A 22,498-nucleotide genomic window follows, 5' to 3' on the forward strand; every position below is an offset into this window, starting at 1 on the left:
ACTCATCAGGCCGTCCTCATCGCCTGTAGGGGCCGGGTTCTTTTTTGTTGGAAAGAAGGATGGGTCGTTACGACCCTGCATCGACTATCGGGGGTTAAACGCCATTACTGTGAAGAACCGGTATCCCCTTCCTCTGATGAACTCCGCCTTTGAGTCGCTGCAGGAGGCCAGGGTGTTCACCAAGTTGGACCTGCGGAACGCCTACCATTTGGTGCGTATCAGGGAGGGTGACGAGTGGAAGACTGCATTCAACACCCCACTCGGACACTATGAATATCTGGTGATGCCTTTCGGTCTGTCTAACGCCCCTGCAGTGTTTCAGGGATTCATTAATGATGTGCTTCGGGATTTTGTTCATCACTTTGTTTTTGTCTACCTGGATGATATCCTGATATTTTCTAAGGATTCCAGCGAGCATAGGCGGCATGTTCGTCTGGTTCTCCAGCGGCTTCTCGAGAACAAACTGTATGTAAAGGATGAGAAGTGTGAGTTTCACTCCCCTTGTGTTTCTTTTTTGGGGTTTGTCATCGCGGGTGGGGAGGTACGAACCGATCCAGCCAAGGTTAAGGCGGTTGTGGAATGGCCCACCCCTGTTAACCGTAAACAGTTACAACGGTTTTTGGGGTTTGCCAACTTCTTACGCCGCTTTATCCGTAATTTTAGCTCTGTCGCAGCACCCCTCACGAGCCTGACATCCACCTCCTCTGCTTTTCAGTGGACGGAGGCCGCTGAGGCTGCTTTTGTCAAGCTGAAGCATCTGTTCACCACCGCGCCTGTCCTGATCCAACCAGATCCCTCCAACCAGTTCATCGTGGAGGTTGACGCTTCTGATATTGGGGTAGGGGCTGTGTTATCACAGCGGTCGAGCACGGATGACAAGCTCCATCCGTGCGCCTTTTTCTCCCGCCGGCTTAACCCGGCCGAGGTGAACTATGATGTGGGGGACAAGGAGCTTCTAGCGATTAAGTTGGCTCTTGAGGAGTGGAGACACTGGTTGGAGGGGGCGACTCAGCCGTTTGTGGTCTGGACCGACCATAAGAACCTCTCGTACATCCGGACCGCTAAACAGTTGAGTCCCAGGCAGGCGAGGTGGTCGTTATTTTTCACCCGTTTTGATTTTGTTGATTCTTACCGTCCTGGCTCCAAGAATGTAAAACCTGACGCCCTCTCTCGGCAGCGGGAACTTATAGTGAAGGATCAACATCCAAGAACAGTCATACCGGCATCCTGCGTTCTAGGTGCCCTCACTTGGCGGTTGGAGAGGGACATCAAGGCTGCTCAGGCGCAGGACCCAGACCCAGGTGGGGGGCCGCCTAATAGACTTTTTGTTCCCAGGACCTGTCGCAGCCAGGTTCTCCAGTGGGCTCATGCTACGCGCCTGACCTGCCACCCCGGCATCCGCAAGACCATCTCATTCCTACGCCGACGGTTCTGGTGGCCCAGTCTAGCAAGGGACACCCGGGAGTTTGTTTCTGCCTGCACAGTCTGTGCCCAGAATAAGACCACCAACCAACCTCCTGCTGGGCTCCTACACCCTTTACCAGTCCCGAGCCGTCCTTGGTCCCACATTGCCCTGGACTTCGTCACCGGTCTGCCGTCCTCAGCTGGCAGGACGGTCATCATGACAGTGGTGGACCGGTTTTCGAAGGCAGCCCACTTTGTGGCCTTGCAGAAGCTGCCTTCGGCCGCGGAGACTGCCAAACTCATCACTGATCATGTTTTCCGGCTGCATGGTATTCCGGTGGACCTGGTCTCGGACCGGGGTCCACAGTTCATTTCCCAGGTGTGGAGGTCCTTCTGTGCAGCTTTCGGTGCCACTGCCAGTCTCTCCTCAGGGTTCCATCCTCAGTCTAACGGGCAGGCTGAGAGGACCAATCAGGACCTCGAGGCGGCCCTCCGATGCATCTGCTCTCGTCACCAGACCTCCTGGAGCTCCATGCTTCCCTGGGTGGAGTATGCCCACAACTCCATGACCTCGTCTGCTACTGGTATGTCTCCTTTTGAGTGCTCCCTGGGTTATCAACCTCCTTTGTTCCCGGAGCAGGAGACAGAGGTGGTGGTACCATCCATCCAACACCTTTACCGCCGCTGCAGAAGAGTCTGGAGGGAGGCGCGTGCCGCACTGCTTCGCTCTTCCGCAACCAACAAGAGGCTGGCTGACCGGCACCGCCGCCCAGCCCCCGCCTACGCGCCAGGTCAGTCAGTCCTCCTCTCCACTGCTAATATCAAGTTGCGGACAGAGTCGAGGAAGCTCTCCCCCAGGTACATCGGACCTTTCCAGGTGGTGAGGGTGATTAACCCTGTGGCGGTCCAGTTACGCCTACCACAAACCATGCGGATCCATCCAGTTTTTCACGTGTCTCAGCTTAAGCCACACATCACGAGTCCCCTGCATCCGTCCCCCACACCACCACCGGCGCCTCGCATCATCGATGGTCAGCCCGCTTGGACCTTCCGGCGCATAATGGACGTCAGACGGAGAGGACGGGGCTTCCAATACTTGGTGGACTGGAAGGGGTGTGGGCCTGAAGAACGGTCCTGGGAACCGTCGTCCTGTATTCTGGACAAGGACATGCTCCGGGAGTTCCACCGGCGGCACCCTCACAAACCTGGTGGTGCGCCCAGGGGCGCCCCTTGAGGAGGAGGTACTGTTGGGTACCAGGAGGGGCCAGGGCGGCCGATATTGTTTTTGATTCACTTCCTGTTTTAGTTTGACACTTCCGGTTCTGGTCACTAGTTACACTCGTTGTCTTTACCTCATTGATTGTTTTCACCTGTTTCCACTTTAGTCACTGTATATATTCTTTGTCAACCCAGTCATGGTCACAGGATCGTTTCGTTTGTTTGTACTCTCACGAGAATAGTCGATTAAATTCGAGTTATACGTATCCGCTGGCGTCCTGTGTTTGTGTCCACCACCCGACCCTGACACCTACAATAGGAAGAGGCTTGGTACGAAATGTTGCAGCATTGTAAAACTGGTGAAACCTGCTCCAGGCTTTTTCTTTCAAAGCTCTGTTCCAATGTATGAAAGTCTTGTCATTTAGTTCCGTCCGGGCACAAACGGCAATTATTGATCAATTTTCATTCATCAATGGCAGCGTGTTTTGTACTTAGAACCCGAAAGCGGTTGTAGAAACCTGCATAGCTACATGTGAGCGCAAGAGTTTTGAACGAGGAAGCCGGAAAGGCGTGATTACGGGCTTTTATGTGGACTGTTCATTGGAAGAGGCTGCTTGGGATAAAATGAAAAAGAGGTTTAACCTCTGGCTCTTACGTGACCTGTCCATTAAAGGTCAAATTCTCCTCTCCAAGGCTGAAGGGCTCTCCAGAGTCATTTACACCGCTCAGTCTCTTTATGTCAGTAACATCGTTAGCAAAACTGTTGATAAACTGCTATGCGACTTTGTCTGGAAAAACCCAACTCATCATATAAGGAAATCTGTTCTAATGAATGATTATACTAGTGAGGGTCTGAACTTTCTGGATTTCAGTACCTTAATTATGACTTTTAAAATTAATTGGATAAGAAAGTTTTTGAAAAATCCGAACTCTCTGTGGAACTTCATTCCCAATTATATTTTCTCCCAGGTTGGTGGCCTCGACTTTTCACTGCTCTGCTCATACAAGCCCGACAAAGTGCCCATCAAACTGTCTTCATTCATAAACAGATGTTACTTGCTTGGTCCATGATTTAGAAACATATTTTTTCTCCTCACAGGTTTTACATTTGGAACAATAGATATATTCTTTACAAAAACAAAACTATCTTTATCCAACAGTGGTTTGATAATAATATCAGACTAGTTAGTCAATTATTCAATCAACAAGGTCAACTTTACACTCACACCGAATTCCTTCAGTTCTACCAGATCCCTGTTTCTATGAAGGACTTTTCGGTTGTTTTTTATGCCGTTTCCCTCAACCTCACCTATCTTTATAAAGGAACTCCGACTCCATCTGCTCCCCAACCACAGCTTCATGTGACGGACACTGCTGTCGGAAAACTCTGCTTCTCTGCTTTGAGAAATCAAAACAAAACCATCCGAAGACTGTTCCAGCAGGAGCTAAAAACGAAATCCCCGGCCATAACTTTCTGGACTTCACTTCATGGTCAAATGTGTTGGGAAAAGGTTTGGCTTCTGCCAAACAAATATCTTCTAAACAACAAAGTGAAAGAGGTTTCGTTCAAGATCATTCATAGGTTTTATCCAACAAATCAGGATATGCAAAGGCTAAAAAGGGATATTGATAAAAACTGTTCTTTCTGTTCTCAGTCTGAGGAAACGTTGGTGCATATTTTTTGGACCTGCAAGTACACTGAAAAAAAATGGGACAAATTGACAAATTTGATAAAAACTCAAATTTATCCACATTTCAATTTAACCTGGAAAAACCTCTTATTTGGTTACGTTAATTATGATAAGACATTTTTATCTCAATTTTATTTAATGAATCTTCTGATTTTATTAACCAAGTGTTATATTCACAAATCTAAATTCAGCAATAAAGCTCCTAATTTTCTTGATTTACTAGCCCAAGTTAGATGTTACTTACATTCCATTTCCCCCAGTACAAACAAAAAAGCTATTAAAACGTATCACCTTGCTCAGCTGTATAATTTAATATAAGTTTATTTTTTTGCTTGTATATCCCCTCGCATTTATTTTGAACATTTGATGTACAGTTTATTGTTCCTTGTTCTTTTGCTGTATGTCACTTTTGTTCTGCGTCAATAAAAAAAAATAAAAAAAGAGGCTGCTGGGGCAGGTTTGCAGAGGGGGGTGTGAATGTAGCTTAAATCTGACTCTGTAAAATTTTCAAAGAAGTTTTCAAATTTTGGGGGGTATTTTGAATTGAAATAGTTTTTTCTTTGGTGTAGAGTTTGTTAACTCTATAGCTGATAGACAAACATCATGACTGAGAGGGTCACAGTGTCAGCACTGGCTTTCACCAGCTCTTCCATCACCACTCAAAGCATTATTATTCACCGGGAGAAAAAGTCTTCCTGTTTTGGTTCCTGTTTGGATCCCTGACAACAGAGCCCGTTCAGAAAAGTCCATCCTAAGCACTAAAGCTCGACATGTTTAATTAGGAGGTAGAGAAAAATAAATATAAGCAAACCCCGTTCATGGTAAACTACTTACCTGAAACAGAAATGGTTTTAAAAAAACATTGTTTTTTAATCTGTCGATAAAAGTTTCTTTTCTTTTCATCGTGTACTGGTATAAATGCTCTGCAGGTCTGTTCGTGAGCTGATCATCGTGGGCTGGCAGGGAAGTGGCTCCCGCTGCGCCGCGCCGCGCCGCGCTGCGTGCGGGGCGGGGAGCCGCGGAGTCCGGCGCACAGTCAGTGCGCTCAGGCCAGCCGCGGCGCGCGCACCGGGACCAGACAACATGGGTCTGGAGAAAGAACGGGCGGAAAGCAGCGTCATTATGGACGCGGAGGAGTTCAACAGGTCGATAGAACCCATTCTGCTCCGAAAGGGGAAGGGGTTTTCCGAGGTCCCGGATGATCGGGATCCGAACGACATCAACGCTCATGTGAAGGTAAATATCTGCGCAGCGGCAGACACACAACCACACACACACGCAGGACTTCTTCCTCAGTGGGTTGACAAGCTGCGACCTGTGCCAATGTGACAGGTGGCGTTTGAGGATGTCATCGCGGAGCCCGTGTCCACGCACAGCTTTGACACGGTGTGGGTGGGCAGCCACGCCGCCTTCGAGCTCGTCAAATTCTTGTGTTACCGGCTGCTGAGCACGCTGCTGGCCGTGCCCGTGGCCTTCGTCCTGGGACTAATGTTTGGAGTCCTCAGCTGCCTTCACATCTGGTAAGAAGTTCCTCCGCCTGTTGGGATGATGTTTGCAGCTTCTGTGGAGCCATGCTCTTAAAAAATGAACCCAAACACACCAAACACATCCCTCATGTCCAGCATGACACTGTATTTGAAAGTCAAATAAAATGGCATTTAGTTCTCTGTCCAGTTTAAAACTAGATCTTTTATTTTTTACTCATCTGACTGAATTTTTCTAATGATGGAGGACATATGAAGAAAATTACATTTCTGAGTATTTCTTTATTTAAAAGAAAAACATTAGATTAAAAACAGACTGTATTTGTTATGTAGAGAATATGCTGGGCAGGACACAGGCTCCCAGCTCCATCCTGCTGCATCCATTTATTTAGGAGGAGGCTGGATCATGTACATCTTTGTTTTTCTCGCCTGCGCTGGAATCTGATCCTAACCTGTATGGCTGGAAAGCTTCAATAATGCTCACAGTTTTGTTGCACCGGTAGTATTAGGTTAGGGGTAGGAGGGGCTGTAAGCCAGCAGGAGAGTGTGTAAACAAAGGCATGGTGGGAAGTAAGAGCAGGCCTGTTTGCACCGCTAATGTTAGGTGACGGGAAGTGGGGCGGGCCTACTCTTCGCAAACAGTCCCAACCATAATAATAATATTAATAATGAATTGGATTTTTCTGCGCTTTTCCAGACAGTCAAAGCATTTACAATGTGTCCATTATTCATTCACTCCTCATTCATACTTGGTGATAGAAACTATACTGATTTAGCCCTGGGGCAGACTGACAGGGGCGCGGCTGCTAGTGTGCACCTACGGCCCCTCTGACCATCACTGGGACATTCATACACATTCACACACCCATGGAGCCACACTATAGGCAGGGAGGGTGAAGTGTCTTGCCCAAGGACACAACAGCAGTTGGCTGGAGGGAGCAGGCCGACCTGCTCAACCACCTGGGCCACTTTCATTCATTCATCTTCTTCTGTTGTGTCCCTTTCGGGGTCACGGGGCCACTTGTGGGCAAAGGCAAGGGGCACCCTGGACAGGGTCGGGGCAGGGTGGAGTGTCCAAAATCACGCACTCTCACATTCACACCAAGGGACAATTTAGAGTAACCAATTAACTTATGAAGCATGTTTTTGGACCGTTTGGAGGTTTTTGGTGGAGTCCCCTGAGAAAACCCACGCATGCACGGGGAGAACATGCAAACTCCACACAGAAAGGTCCCCCACTGATGTTCTGGTTCAGGTCCCCCAGCTGGGACTTCAACTGGGGGCTTTCTTGCTGTGAGGCAAGAGCGCTGACCACTGCACCACTGCACCTGGGCTCCTGCCGCCCAAACAACTTCTGATAGGCCTTTTTCTAGGGTTCTTTTGCTGAATGAACCCTTGTGCTATCCTAGGCAATTTAACATTTGGAGTTGGGTCATCTAGACCCACTAGACAGTGCGCTGAACCTTTTTTCTTCAATGATTTGTGATCTTCACTGGTGTCCATGGATTACATGAAATCTTTCCACCTTTATCCACCTTTGTCATGGTAGGGAGAACACGTCCATGTAAGGGGGGGGTGATCTAAAATAGCACAAGGGTTAAAAAGTCAGGGTGAAATGCAGAGCAGGTATTTCTTATTGTAAATTTAGCTGTAGTGTATCTTTAAGATAATCTTTCAATTTTTCTAGGAAAAATATGTTATTTCTTCTGACGAGACTGATATCTGCCCAGACGTTCTTAATCCAGTTCTGTTCTAACAGCATGAGGGGGGTTCCCTTACTTCACTCATGTTACCCAGGGTAACACCAAAGGCAGGTGTCCCAATCAGGAGTGAAATTTAAAGACTCACTTCTTTAAATAGATGTTTTTGGCATTTTAACATGTTTTTGTGGTATTTTTCTCAAATTTGGAGGACATATTTAAAAAAAATTAAGCTTACATTTACAGTTTTGAGCATTTCTCATTCTGAATTATTGTGAATCAGACCAAAAAAATGCTGATTGAATAATTCTTTTTTATGCAGAAACACTCTTGGCGGGCCACAAGCTTCCTGCTCCGCTCTATTCTGATCATCCACTGTCAGACCAATAGATCTATGAACGTCTTTGTTTTCCTCGTCTGAGCTGAAATCTGGATCAAACTGTACGACTGAATAGCTCTGATGTTGCTCTCTATTTTAGTTGCACCGGTAATGTTAGGTTGGGGGTGTGAGGGGCTGTAAGCTAGCCGGAGAGCGCGTACGCAGATTGGTGACAAGAAGTGGGGCAGAAACACTCTGCACCAACAGTCCCACCCGCAACTCAAAGGGGAATTTCTGATGGGCTCCTTGCTGCTCTGCAGAAACTATGTTCTAGAACAGTGTTTTTCAACCAGTGTGCCGCGGCACACTAGTGTGCCGTGGGAGATGGTCAAGTGTGCCGTGGGAAATTGCCCTCACTAACTGATTTAACAACATTTCCCATCTCCAGGATTTCAGCTCTCTGTTCATCCAAACAGGCCCTGATAAAACACTGAGGAGTTAGCAATATAAAAGATCATAAAATACTTTTTCTTTGCGTTTATTTTATTTTATTAAAGACATTTTGATAAGAATGACGTACCGCGATTCAGCTGCACCTTCGGCTGTATTTGGGAAAAGTCCCGTCCCTTTGACTGTCTCCACCAATCATTCTTGAGGGGCTTAATCACATGTCATCGGTCTGACCAATCAGAAGTGCTTAAAGTCTTCACTTCCTTGTCCCGATTTAGCTCTTTCCGCAGAATCCGGTATCAGACCGTGGAACAAGTGAACAAAACAATGAAGCTCCAAAAAGCGATCTTCGGCCGTTTTATGCACTACATCTCCCATGATGCATTGGGTTGTGAGAGTGACAGCGCACAAGGAGATCTGTTGTTAAACGTCTTGAAACCAACGAACACACATCAAACTGTTTTTAAATCTTCTAACTTAACTTTTATTGCATCTTTTAGAAAAAAAACAACTGCAACTTCCAGGTTTTTCTGCAACAATTATCACAAAAATGCATGTGAGATTGCGGAGGGGCTGTAGATCAATACAGACTATGATTTTGTCTTTTTTTTTTTTTTTTTTGGATGCTGGTGTGCCGCGGGATTTTTTTTAAGGTTAAAGTGTGCCGTGGCTCAGAAAAGGTTGAAAAACACTGTTCTAGAAAACGACACTGTTTTTTTTTGTTTTTTGTTTTTAATTTGGGCCAAAAATGGCATAGTCATAATTAAAAGACCACTGGGACACTTTAACAATAGTTTAGAAAATGATTGGAGTGGGACTTTAAGTCATATCACCTGACGTTTTATAGAGCATACTGATAGGAGTGAAATTAAACTGTTCCCAGTGCAGAGCCACTGTTACAATAAAAGACATTGCAAATATTTAACTGCAGCACGTTAGCTGAGACCTGTAAACACCACAATAATTCCACTTATAAGACTAATTTCACCACGGGTTACAAAAAGATATCAAATACAGGATAACAGAAATGAATGTTTTAATGTTATTATTCTGCACAGAAAGTTTCACAGATTTAGTTGGTGTTTTCTGTTTTGGCATTGTTCACATATTTAGCTTTAGTGGCTGAAGGTTAGGGGGGGTCATGTCCACTGTGTTTGAATGGAAAATCAAGACTTTGTCCAAATATTTCAAATGACTTATTTAAGGTAGGTTGGGCCAAAACCATGAAAAGAAAAACGTAATTTTATTTAGACGAAAACATCTTGTTCTGAGGACCAAGAATAGAGTTTATTTCCTTTACAGAATCCTAAAATCCATTTAGTGAAAGTCTTCCCACTTGGATGTGCTCTGTCTTTGTAGGGAAGTATGCAATGAGGTTGGATAACTGAAGCATGAACTTTTAAAAAAAAGAATATAGTTGAAATAATTAGATGATTGTGCTCATTCCCAATCACAAGCTGAAGACTCAGTTTAGAAACCTAGCTGTGATTTAGGCCTGCATGTTAGCTCTTTGTGGAAAGTTTGAAGAAAAGTGACGTTCCACGGACTGTGAGGAAAGAAAAGCTCCATTTACTTTTCCATACAGCAGCCATGAAAAACCTGTTTTCATGCTGGAGTGGGACATTTTTTCAAGCGCACCTGGAGCCCCACAGACATGTTTTTTTCCAACACTTTCTGTAAAGCTGGAGCTCCGGGATCAGAAAGAGCTACTTGTGCATTGATAGCAGAGGAGTGACACAGTAGTGATCGATATATCTGGAATTCTGGAATGTCAGAATGGAAGATTACAGAGACATGCCTGAATGTTAAAAGTCTTAAAATCTCAAAAAAAAAAAAAATAAGAATCTCAAATCTTTAAACTCTGCTCTTAGTTTAATGTCCTTCACATTGACATTAGGGTCCAGATTAAAAAAACAATGCGGAAGACGAGAAAACAATTTTAGGAAAGATAGTGGATGTATCAATAACTTTGAGGGCAGATAATGCAGATTTGGTTAAAGGGCCTATATCATGCGAAATCAACTTTTTCTGAGCTTTTCAGTTTATAGTTATGTTAATTCCTCACGAAAACAACCCCGAAGTGGTATTTTGATACATTCTGGCATCTCTGAGCATTCCTCTATAAACCTGCACAACCGAAGCAGACCTGCTGTGTGTCTTTACTTGAACTGATGTTTTCCCCACGACCTCTGGTGTGAGGAGTATAGGTGTCCATCTTCCGGCTAACTGGAGTGTTAAACGGGGAGGAACGTGAGCCGGCGGGCTGAATGGTGTGTTAGCACAGGAGTTAGTTAGCTGGTATGCTAACCAAACAAACACTTCAGTCTGTGGTGGAGAACCAAACCAGGAGTCGCTAGCATCTGGCGACGAAGTTAGGTGGCGCCAATATGCAGACATTTAAGCTAGCTACAGATGAAAACTTGTGATACGATCTGAAGGAAGAAGAGGTGTTTGAATGACACTGCGTTGTAGCGCTGGCCATTTATAGAGAGAGGCGACACTAGTGTTGCGTTCACCAGCCAGTCAGGATTGGCGTATTGAGATAAGAGCTTCTGAGGAACACTCAGGGGCGTATCCCATAGTGAGACATCAAAACGAATGCTAAGAGAATGAGTGGACTCTCACATTGTAATGTCACAAAATGAGGAACAGCCTTCCAGGAAGAGTCTGCACTGCCAGTACCGCCCCCAGGATACGCACACACACTTTCTCCATGGAGCTAGCGATGATCAGCAAAATGCTTTCCTTTATATGCACAAATTGCACATCCGTCTTTGAAAAAGTTTGGATGTTGTTTGTTTTTGTGGGAGAGATGCAGGCACGCTGCCAAGGCCGACTTCAAATTAACGTCATGAAATGGGCGGCGGCATCCACACGAAGAGAAAGGTGGAGCCTCAGAGACTGAGTCGTTTGACTTCTGGGTAGGGAAGTTAAAAAAATATCTCATATTTCATAAAAAGTTATTCTTTAGTGTGCCAAAGGTAATATATTATAATATATATGGATGCAGTTTAATCTGAAAGGTGTATGAATAGCATGATATAGGCCCTTTAAAGTCTGGTGCATGTTGGAGAAGCCCCTCATTTGAACAGCGTACAGTCAGATAAAAAGAGTTTTTGAGTTTTTAAAGGAGTTTCTTCTCGGTGACAACCTTTGAAGAGACCAAGAAGAAGGCAAGTTCTCCAGTTCCACCTTACAGAGGAACAAACCAGATTGAAAGAAACAAAGTCCCACTTTCTGTCACACACCTAGGTGTGTGAAATTTGTTCTCCGCATTTGACCCATCCCCTGGGGGAGCAGTGAGCTGCAGACGAGCCGTGCCCGGGAGGCAGAAGCATTAAGGGTTTCCCAAGGACCCCCACTGGGCGATGTTTATTGCTTACCATTGATATGGTAATTGCACCCCGTACCATTGTTTATTTGGCCTCCAGGAATTGGACCCTGGATTCCTGCGTAGCAGCCCTTTACCTTACCAATCAAGCTACCAGCCGATTGGTAGGCTGATTTGTTAAACAGCAGTACTGAACAGAGCCCTCTGAATTGAACCGAATTGAGATATTAGCGTATCGTTACACCTCTAATAATCAGACAACCAAGGAGTGTCTACGTAAAAAACATTTCAAGGTTCTAGAGTGTTCTAGCCAGTTTCTGGACCCCAATCTGAAAGAGAATCTATGGAGGGAGTTGAAAGTCTGTGTTTCCCAGCAACAGCCCCAAAACATCACAGCTCTTGTTCAGCAGCTACAGTGCAAACCTGCTAAATGCCTACAGGAAACCTTTGACCTCTGTCATTAAAACCAGGGTAACATTGCAAAGTATTGAGGTGAACTTTTGTTTTTGAACAAATTCTTATTTTCTGCTCATTCATCCAACTAAAGTATTTAAAAGTCAAACAATGTGATTTCCTGGATTCTTTTTAGATGCTGTTCTCCCACATTAAATATGCTGCTGTGATGAGCTTTACAGACCAAACTCAGCTTTTTAGGTAGGATACTTTGCTGAATCGGTGGCTGATTGTTTTTAACTTTGTCAAAATAAAGATCCATGAAGAGCTCCTCTCAGACCGCAGATTCATGTCTTACAACTTATGTTCTAAAGGTGCTTCAAAAATGTGTGGTTCAGTATGTCCAGGTTGAACATGTTTGCTTATAGAAACACAAACCTTATGCATGAATGTAAAAACAGCAAAAACAGCAGGACAGGAAAAACAAACTCTGCCTGGGGCATTGCAGAGAATGTACAAACAGACCTGAGGAAGGCACTCACACGACAAAAGAATTAGCACCCTCGGATGAAAAAATGTGGCATTCAGTCTTCGTGTCACCTTATATTTTGTATACAAACTTCAAAAAAGCCTAGTTAACCCTTGTGCTATCTTAGATGACCCCACCCTTACATTGATGTGTTCTCCCTACCATGACAAAGGTGGATAAAGGTGGAAAGATTTCATGTAATCCATGGACACCAGTGAAGATCACAAATCATTGAAGAAAAAAGGTTCAGAGCACTGTCTAGTGGGTCTAGATGACCCAACTCCCAATGCTAAAGTGCCTATAGCACAAGGGTTAAAATTATAGCAGCACGAGAGTCTCCAGTGGACGTTGATAGTTTATGCCAGTTGTTCTAAAACTGAGGGGCACACCGCCTGGAAGAGGTCTTTGCCGGGTGTTGTCTCCTGTCAGTCAGAGCACATAGTCAACAAAAATCTTTGTTTGGCACAGAGAAACCACTTCCATTTAAAACTGTGCCACAGCAACAGGATTTTCATGATGACCATGTCCTTGTTGCTGTCACAGAGTGTCCAGGTTTGGAGAACAGAAATTACATGAAATGAGCAAAAATTATATTTTTTTAAAAGTAAAGTTACAATATGTAAAAACCAGAAGAGCAATACATGACTAGGATCCAAGGTCAGAAAAATGGCTATGCATATGTCAGTAATATGTTCACAAGGAGAAAAGAAAAATCCCAGTTACTGTTATCAAAAGCTTTTTTTTCTGCTGGACAGGCAAACTTTAATAAATGAATGAACCAAGATAATTTAAAAAAAAATCTGAAACCAAAAACAAAGACACTTCAATACACATTGGACAATAGGCTAACCAAAGCTGTGGATAGTTAGCAACCTAAACCTGGTGTGACTGCAGGAAATAAAAATCTGAAAATAAAACATTACAAGAACTGAGAAAACTAAACCGAAAACCAACCAAAGGCCGTAACTCACAACCACTGCTCCAGACTGAAGGAACTGTGAGGGTCCTCAATCCCAGTCCTGGTGACTTATTTTGATTAAATGAGCGGACCGAGTCCGGAACACTTTCCCAGTCTGAATACACCCTGTGTCTCTCAGCTGGCCATGGATGGATGGATGGATGGATGGATGGATGGATGGATGGATGGATGGATGGATGGATGGATGGATGGATGGATGGATGGATGGATGGATGGATGGATGGATGGATGGATGGATGGATGGATGGATGGATGGATGGATGGATGGATGGATGGATGGATCCTCCATCCAGTGCAGAGGACACGGAGGATCCATCCACAACGTCAAGCTCATCCTAACCTCCCATACAGCCTCTTCAGTTAGACCTTAGTGAATAAAGTGCTCGGGTTCAACTGGGTTTTTAAAAGTGTAATATACCCTCATTATAAACATTTAACTGCAATGTTGTAGTACTCTTGTCTCCAGAATTTGAATCTGGAGAAAAGATTCGAAATCCGCATCCTCTGATGGAAACATTTGTGGATATAATATCTGAAGAGTTCTTCTGTCTAACTTCCTAAGCTGGACAGTCATTTACAAACTCTGTTGTTGGTTTTTACTCACCAGTTGTTTCTTAGTGCTCAGACAGAGGATTTAAGCTCATTTTCTGCATGTGGAGTTTGAGTTTCATAAAGCAGACACAGATAAAACAGGATCATTTGAATGTGTCTTACACAAGATAGATGCAGTGTTTCGTTTTCCCTTTTCTGTAACGTTTTCTTTCGCCTGTCTTGTCTCCTCAGGTTGGTGGGACCCGTGATCCGGGGCTTCTTGACCTTTTTGCCCCCCGCGCTTACAGTGTGGAGGAAGCTGATGGTCTTGTTCGTTGCCCCGCTCTCCCACAGCATGGGAAAGAGCATGTCCTCCATTCAAGTTCGCAGTTCTGAAAATAAATGAGGTGCCTCACAGTAGAAGAGGAAAGGTATAATTATTAAATCTAATGGAAAGTTTTAAAGGGATGGAAAAGTTCATTCAAAGCGATGAAATCTCCTGCTTAAATTCTTTTAGAATAAGTAGAATAAGACTGCTACTTAGCTTATTATCACCGCTAGATGTGTGCAGTTATCAACCTATCAACTTGGGCCAAATTAGACAAAGAAGGGAATGTTTTTAGTGTCTAACAACATTTCCTTGGTCTATGTGTATCATTTTATTTATTATTTATGGCTAAAAGAAATCTGGTTATTGCATCATTTCTTTAATCCATTTGTTGTGGCATTCAAGGTTTTCCAGATTGACATACTGCTGAGGCTTTCAGGTAGAAATGTTCTGCTTTGTTGCACATAGTGCAACTTTCTTCTAAAAAGTTTAAGGGCGATGAACACAATCTACCTGCAGGATGAAGATTAGTGCTAAATATTGCGTGCTAAGATGCAGGTTGTTGCAAATTTACAATGTTAATGTTACTCTGCTGATCTCACTGCTCATTGGCAGCACTGCTGGGCATTTGCTATTTAAGGGTATTGTATTTAACTGTCAGAAAACAAAAATAAAAGTTAAAGACAGCTCTATCGAATCCATGAATGTCCTCGGGGGGGGGGGTTGAATGTCCAAAGGGTGTTGAAGGTGGAACCGGTTAAAAGTGATGTCGATTTTCTGCATTTTTTTGCTGGTGTTGGTACATTCCTAACATCATTTAGCATGTTAGGTGACAAGTTACTTTTTGGCATCAAAGTGGTGCATTTGTTGGGATTTGAAATATTTTAAAAGCTGAATAAAAACAAATGTTTTGTGCAATATGTCCTCTCTTTTTTGACCTCCATGCAAAAAGATGAAAATCTATATTCAAAAACTGCCATTATCGTTGGCCCACTTGCTCTACACTGTATAATGATGCGAAGTCAGTCTCATGGCAGCAATTCAATGTGTCTAGACCTTTGGTTGTATATAAGAACTTGTCCGAATGAGTGATAGTCATAATTAATGACAACTACACTCACCAATCAGGAGTGAGCTTGTTGGAATTCCACACCCCTACCATTTAAAAAAGGGGACAATCTGTCAGCCAAACATTTCGAACATTTCACATTTGACCACATAGTTTATTGAGGCATTTGATTGGTCAGTTTATAACTTGAATAGCTTACAATGAAGAAATCATGTCATGAACAAAAATGAAGATTATCAAGAACATGTTAAAAAGAGGTTTTAGAGAAAGAACGGTTCTTCTGACCATTAGGTTGACTGAGTAACAGCTGTTTATTTCTTTATAGAAGTCTGTGGAATTTTGGCTTCTTGGAACCAGAGGGAAACTTCCTGTTCGGAAGAAGGCACTCAGTCCAGTTCTCGTAGACTGTCAATGATCTAGATATGTAGACATGGTCAAGATGATCATCTGAACTCTACACTATTTTAATTATTTCAAAACAACTATTTTACATAGTTGTTTCAAGAGACCTAATATAATTGTCAAATTTGATGCTGTAGGTGGTTTGAATTGTAGTTTAATTTGGGGCTATCTCTGGATGTGGTCTTCAGCTGCTGTAGTCCATCTTTTAAAAAATGTTTTTTATTGTATCAAGTGTTTATTTTGCCTTTCTGTCACAATGAGTTTGTTGTACTGTTGTCCTGTCAACTATGGCATCGTAAAGGGAGAAAATGGCGACCCCCTTCAAGTACTTCTGATCATTCAAATCATTCCCTACAGACAGCTGGCAGCAACCATTTCAGGTTCCACACCATTGAAATATCCTTTAGAAATTTGGTTTTTAAGACCCACTTCAACAAAAATCCAGCTTTTGGTCTTTGTGTTCTTGTGTCATTTTACTGATGATAGAGGGCATACATAAAGAAAATTAGGCCTATAATTTTATTTCTGAATATTTCTCTATTCAAATGGTTGTGGATCAGGTGCAGACAAAAAATGTAGTTTGGGAAAAGATCATATTTGTAATATAGAAAGTACTCTGGGCAGGCCACATCTCCCTGATCTGTTTCATTCTGATGCATCCACTTAAGACAAATAGATTCACGAACGTCTTTGTTGTTCTCGTCTGAGCTGGAATCTGGATCATAACTGTACGGTTGGGTAGCTCCAATAATGCTCCCCATTTCTGCTGCACCATTAATGGTAGATTTGGGTTGTGAGCTGCTGAAAGCTAGAAGGAGAGAGTGTGAACAGCTAGGGGATGTGAAGCGGGCTTACTCAACGCCAATTTAAGGCACATTTCAAATGAACTACTGCTGCTCTTCAGAAACTATGAAACTAAGCGCAGCGATGCCTAGTTAAGTTTAGCTTAGTTTAGTTTAGTTTAGCTTAGCTTAGTGTAGTTTAGCTTAGCTTATCTTAGCTTAGCTTATCTTATCGTAGCTTAGCTTAGCTTATTTTAGCTTAGCTTAGCTTCGTTTCGTTTCGTTTAGCTTAGCTTAGCTTAGTTTAGTCTAGTTTTGTTTCGTAATTAGCTATTGTATTTTATGACTAATTTAATGTTTTGTACATTTACCAGTGTGAAGTACGTTGATACAACTGTGTTGTGACACCGGGCTATATAAATAAAATGTAACTGACCTAAAAACAAAACAGGTTGTTTGATTTTGGCTAAAAACTGCAAAATCATAATTAAAAGACCTCTTGGAACGCTTTGACAACAGAATGAAATATGACTGGAATTGGACTTTGAGGTCTTCCACATGTCTACATGTTAAAGTACTTAGAGGAATTGACTTATGACTGACTGATGAAAAATCAGAATGAGAAAGCAGTTTGAAAGGCATTCTTAGTGTTGCAGCAGAAATATTATGGGCGGGCACAATACTAAAACAAAACTAACAAGTGTGTTAGAATTAGCAATTCTCATCAGTCTAGACACTGTCAAAGCTAAAAACAAATGAACCTGATCATCTGGACAGACCTGATAGAACACGTGGATTAGAGGAATCAGATCATTTTAGCTCTAGACTATAAGAGCCAAATTGAGTAAGGGGCCAACCAACTTGGCTTTAAATTGTTGCTTTTGATTGCAATGCAATCTGCTGTGGGCAGCTAAATGTTTCAACCAAATCATATCTGGACACAGCATGAGAGTATGCTTTGTAGCTGCACAGCATTCTGTTCAGTTGTACAGTAGTCTGAATACATTTCAGAGATGGATTGTGCAACCTGGAAAACAGGAGTGTGCAGAAGTTTTTTGTCTGAACCCTCTAACACTTATCAATCTCTGCTCACACCTGTTTCTTCTTCAAATCCGCATGAAGTTTAATTGAAAGACATAAAAGGAAAGTCTGTCACTCCAAAAAGCTTGGAAGTCTGGAATATGGAACACAAACTTGTTGATAGTTTCCACTCAAATTAAAATAATTTTTCCTGGAGGTAATTCCTCTGAGCTTGTTCCTTGTGTCACAGATGATAAATGTGGTTGAATATGCAGCTCAGTTCCAGAAGAGTGTTGTAAATCACTAAATTGAGATTGCACAAGGATGAAGTGTCTGCTGAAGGAACGTCACCTGAGGCTAACCTGTTAGACCTGCAGGCCTGCGCAGCTGCATTGCTGCTGGGAGAAGTTGCATCCTGAACAGATGCATTTGTCATGTCTTCAACCTTAGCCTGTTTTTATCTTCATCGGTGATCACCTGCATGAGATTTTTTGTGGGTTTTTTTTTTTTTTTGGGGGGGGGGGGGGGGTTCTTCTGCATCCTTGTAAAGCACAACAAGGAAAGGTGGAGTCCCTAAAAACTTTGCAAGCCCACTTCATAACTACCAATGACTTCAGTCTTTTGAGGTGAAAACAATAAACAACATTTCTGAAGCACAGTTGCTCAGTTTCCCCACTGTTTCCAGGTGGAAACTAGATGCAGTCTGCCAACAAAGCTGTGCAGGTAACAAAGCAATCTGCTCTTTTCAGGAAACTTTGAGGAAGTCTTTTGTCATCTGCAGTTCAAACACATGCAAGACAAATCAGAGATGTTGTACATTCATTATATTTTCTGGGACAACTGTTGCTATGGTTACCTTCAAAGAGTATCCAATTTATTTAGAAAGCATAACAAAGACCCTTTCAGGGCAGTACTGTACAGAAAAAACAAGAAACATCTAATGACGATGAACCACTGAGAGCTACAGCAATCCAACATGTTCTAATTCCTTGTGATCCAATTGAGGTCAGACAATAAGGCCAGTTTGACTGAACCCATCCATCCATTTTAGAACCTGGTGAGTCCCTTTTAGGATCATGGGGTCGCTGGAGCCTATCCCAGCCTATGTTGGGGTGAAGTACACCCTGAGCATGTTTCCAGTCTGTTGCAGGGCCACAGAATCCCTCATACTCACATCTTGGGGCAATTTAGAGTCATGAAGCGTGTTTTTGGACTGTGGAAAACATGCAAACCCCACACAGAAGAGGTGCCAGCTGGAATCTGAACCAGGGCTTTCTTGCTGTGAGGTAGGAGTGCTGACCACTATCCCGCCATGCAGACTCATTTGGACCTAACCATATTATAATAATGGTCTATATAAGTGATTCTTATCATAAGATTTTCTGTGAAATCCTCATGTGGAGCAAACGCGGGGGGAAAGGAAACCCCCACCTGATGGAACAACATCAAACCTCCTCCAGCAGCTTCAGCTCTTGTTGCTATAATTACAACAAACCACATTCTCTGTTTAAGTACTATTGTGTGAATTAAAAATATCTTCATAGTTTAGTCTAGTCGTATGCCTATAAATAAATGGTAGTTGTATCTGACACAGAGCGAACACTTAGCTCGCCTTTGACGTCTTTTAGAAAAATCAAAGGAGTTGAATTTGACACACTCTGTAGGTAAATGCTGCATGAGCATCGTGCAGGTCTCTGAAGGGTGTGTGCCGTCACCTACATTCAAACATTTCAGTGAAGACCTTTCAGGAGGACAAAGCCAAACCACATTCCCAGCTAAAGACCTCATGTTCCCTGTAAATTGCAGGGTGAGAGCCACTTTCAGCTTACTGCTGGTTTCAGTTCCTAACTGCTTTTACTAGAGGTTAACACACCATTTCTCTTTACCAATAAATTCTTGCATATTAATGCAATCAGCTGCTGTGCTCTGCTAACTTTTATAGAGTTCAATGGCTTTGTGGTACAGTGTCCATCCTGAGACTGGAAGGTCATGGGTTCAAATCCAGACCAAGTTATACCAAGGACTCTAAAAATTGGTCCCAATGCCTCTGTGTTTTGCACTTAGGCTCAAAGGGTTGGAATGGGTTACCAACAAATGTTTCCTGAATGTGGTTGTATCTGCAGCTCACCCCCCTCGAAAGGATGGGAGAACAAATTTTACATCCCTAGGTCCGTGACAGCCAATGGGAATTTAACTTTACTTACAGAAATTATCGTTTTTTACTATCATCCGGAAGGATTCTGAAAACATGTCAAAATAAAAAAGGCCCTTTAAAAGAGGAGCTCCGCCACGTTTTTCTGGATGTTTCTTGGATTGTCAAAGCTTTCACTAGGAGCACATGAGGTGAGATGGTTGAAGAACCCGTCCTGTCAGTTTCTGAATGACATTTTAATATCTCTGAAGATCCTGAGAGCCTGAACGTTCCCACAGATCAAATTTGTCACCATGCCACAACTCCCTTTCTGCAGTTGTACCCCCCCGAGGAATTTGTTTTTAAATTGTAGAATGTCTTGTGTTTATCGCAGAACTGCTGAGGTCTACATAAAGTATGATTAATCTTTCTATGAAACAGGTTTTATGATCTGTGTTCATAACTTCACCTATTAAAGTCCAGACATGAAGTAAACCGGTGTGTAATGTATATTTTACAATGATTTTCACTGTTTCTAGACAAAAATCAAAAATCCTGTGTTGTTTTCCAGGACATAGTTTCTATGGAAGCGATTCTGTAGCATAATTAAAAATAAAAGTCAAAACCAGAAATACTTTTTCATTTTCAAAATAAAGCTGCATTTTTTGACTCAAAATTAAAATGAAAACGCAATCCGCCAAAATGTTTTTTTCATTTTCTTCTTTAACACCGCTTATTCTGTCACTTACCTGTAATTAAAATGACGTGGTATTTGACATTTCATTTTCAAAAAGTTATCTGTTGTAGCAAAATTCATTTAGAATTGTCTAATTTGACAATTAAAATGGGTTTAATAGAAATGCTTTTTCATTTTCAAAATGTAACTGAAACAAAAGACTCAAAATTAAAATGAAAATTTAATACTTCAAAATACTTTTTCATTTTCTACTTAAAACCGCTTATTCTGTGTCATAATTAAAATGAAAATGCAAAGAGGGGATTGCATTTTCATTTTAACATCCACCCTGTGAATAGTGTCGCAATATTCATTTCGAATAAGCATTTCCAGTGGGGAGGCGGGGCGATGACGTCAGTGTGTTCTCTGTGTGTGCGGCTGCTAACAGACACATGCTAGGAGCAGTGGAGCTTTGTGTTAGCGGCAGAGGAGAGGGCTGTGTGATGGTTGTGAACTCCTGATGATTGTAGACAGCTTCTCAGGACTACGTAGCAGCATTTCCCTGCACCCCCCCCCTCGGACCAGCAGCTGCCTTCGCATAGCGGAGCGCGAAACCCCGCTATCCGATCTCCCGTTCACCGAAGGCAGAAGTGCTGATATGATCTGAGAAACCATCATATGAATATGTGTTTCCAGTGGTGTCCAGAAAAAAATAAAGGATGATGTAATTCCCACATATTTACATCCAATATGCTCATTGCCCGCAAGGAGTTTTAAGTACCTCCACGGCTAATGTTTAAAGCACATATTAGCCTAATGCTAACTCGTCTTTCGGGTCCTCCAGCGAAGAAAAAAGCACTGACCGAACGGATTTAAAAAAATTGAGTGAGCAGGCCCTTAATAATAATCATAACAATAAAAGCACATTTAGAAGATAGATGGTTGGACCAACACACACTCAGCGTGAAGCTGAGTGTGTGTTGGTCCAACCAGCAAACGTTTAGCATGGTGAAATCTGCTATAGCTGTTGATGGGACTCCAGCTGTCATTGAACAGCAAAATCAGCGTGAAGCTGCAGGAGACTATCTTCTAAATGAGCTCCACTGCTCCTAGCATGTGTCTGTTAGCAGCCGGACACACGGATTTAGCACTGATGTCATCGCCCCGTCTCCCCTCTGGAAATGCTCTTTCGAAATGAATAATGCGACAATGTTTGCAGGGTGGATGCTAAAATGAAAATGCAATCCCCTCTTTGCATTTTCGTTTTTATTCTGACACAGAATAAGTTGTGTTGAAGATGGAAAGAAAAAACATTTTGGTGGATTGCTTTTTTATTTTCATTTTGAGTCAAAAATGCAGCTTCATTTTGAAAATGAAAAAGCATTTCTGGTTCTGACTTTTATTTTTAATTATTCTACAGAATCACTTCCATAAGTTTCTACAGAGCGGCATAAGTTCATTAAAAATTCAACTCTGAGCTGTGGGCTGGACTGTTGGTGTGGCGCATTTCTGCCTAATTTCCCGTCATCCATCCATGACACCCCCGACCTAACATCATCGATGCAACAAAAATGGTGAGCAATACTGGAGCTATCCATTCATACAGTTTAGATCCAGACTCCAGCTCAGACCAGGAAAACAAAGACGTACGTCTACAGGCTCAAAGGGTTGGAATGGGTACAATTGGATGCATCAGAATGGAGCAGAGCATGTTTGTGGCCCGCCCAACGTATTTTCTATGTAACAAATATGCTCTTTTTTTAAACTGCAATTTTTATTCTGTGTCCCTTATTCACAGTTATTTGAATTAAGAAATACTCAGTGATGCAATTTCAATATTAGTTTTATTTGTCCTCCATCATCAGAAAAATGCCACAAAACAACACCAAAAAATACACTGTTTATTGGAGTTGGTCTCTAAGTTCCACTCCATAGTGAGACTGTAGCATTGTTACAGGTATCAGGGCAAATTAACCCTTGTGCTATCTTAGATGACCCCACCCTTACATTGACCTGTTCTCCCTACCATGACAAAGGTGGATAAAGGTGGAAAGATTTCAT

General features: G+C 42.7%; 1 protein-coding gene across 2 annotated transcripts; it reads left to right on the forward strand.

Moving 5' to 3' along the window:
* The first annotated feature begins 5,090 nt into the window (after nucleotides 1–5,090).
* On the forward strand, nucleotides 5,091–15,275 carry cav2 (caveolin 2). Of its 2 annotated transcripts, XM_078948266.1 has the most exons (4): nucleotides 5,091–5,134; nucleotides 5,243–5,549; nucleotides 5,646–5,833; nucleotides 14,282–15,275. In XM_078948266.1, exons 2-4 carry the CDS (start codon nucleotides 5,397–5,399, stop codon nucleotides 14,433–14,435), a joined length of 495 nt encoding a protein of 164 aa, XP_078804392.1. In that variant the 5' UTR covers nucleotides 5,091–5,134; nucleotides 5,243–5,396; the 3' UTR covers nucleotides 14,436–15,275. The 2 variants fall into 2 exon arrangements, with proteins under 2 accessions (XP_078804392.1, XP_023811240.1); XM_023955472.1 differs by lacking the exon at nucleotides 5,091–5,134 and having other exon boundaries at nucleotides 5,217–5,549.
* Nucleotides 15,276–22,498: the final 7,223 nt, after the last annotated feature.

The sequence above is a fragment of the Oryzias latipes genome, chromosome 6 (assembly GCF_053564925.1).
Source record: "Oryzias latipes strain Hd-rR chromosome 6, Olatipes_Hd-rR_3.1".
NCBI classification, from domain to species: Eukaryota; Metazoa; Chordata; class Actinopteri; order Beloniformes; family Adrianichthyidae; genus Oryzias; species Oryzias latipes.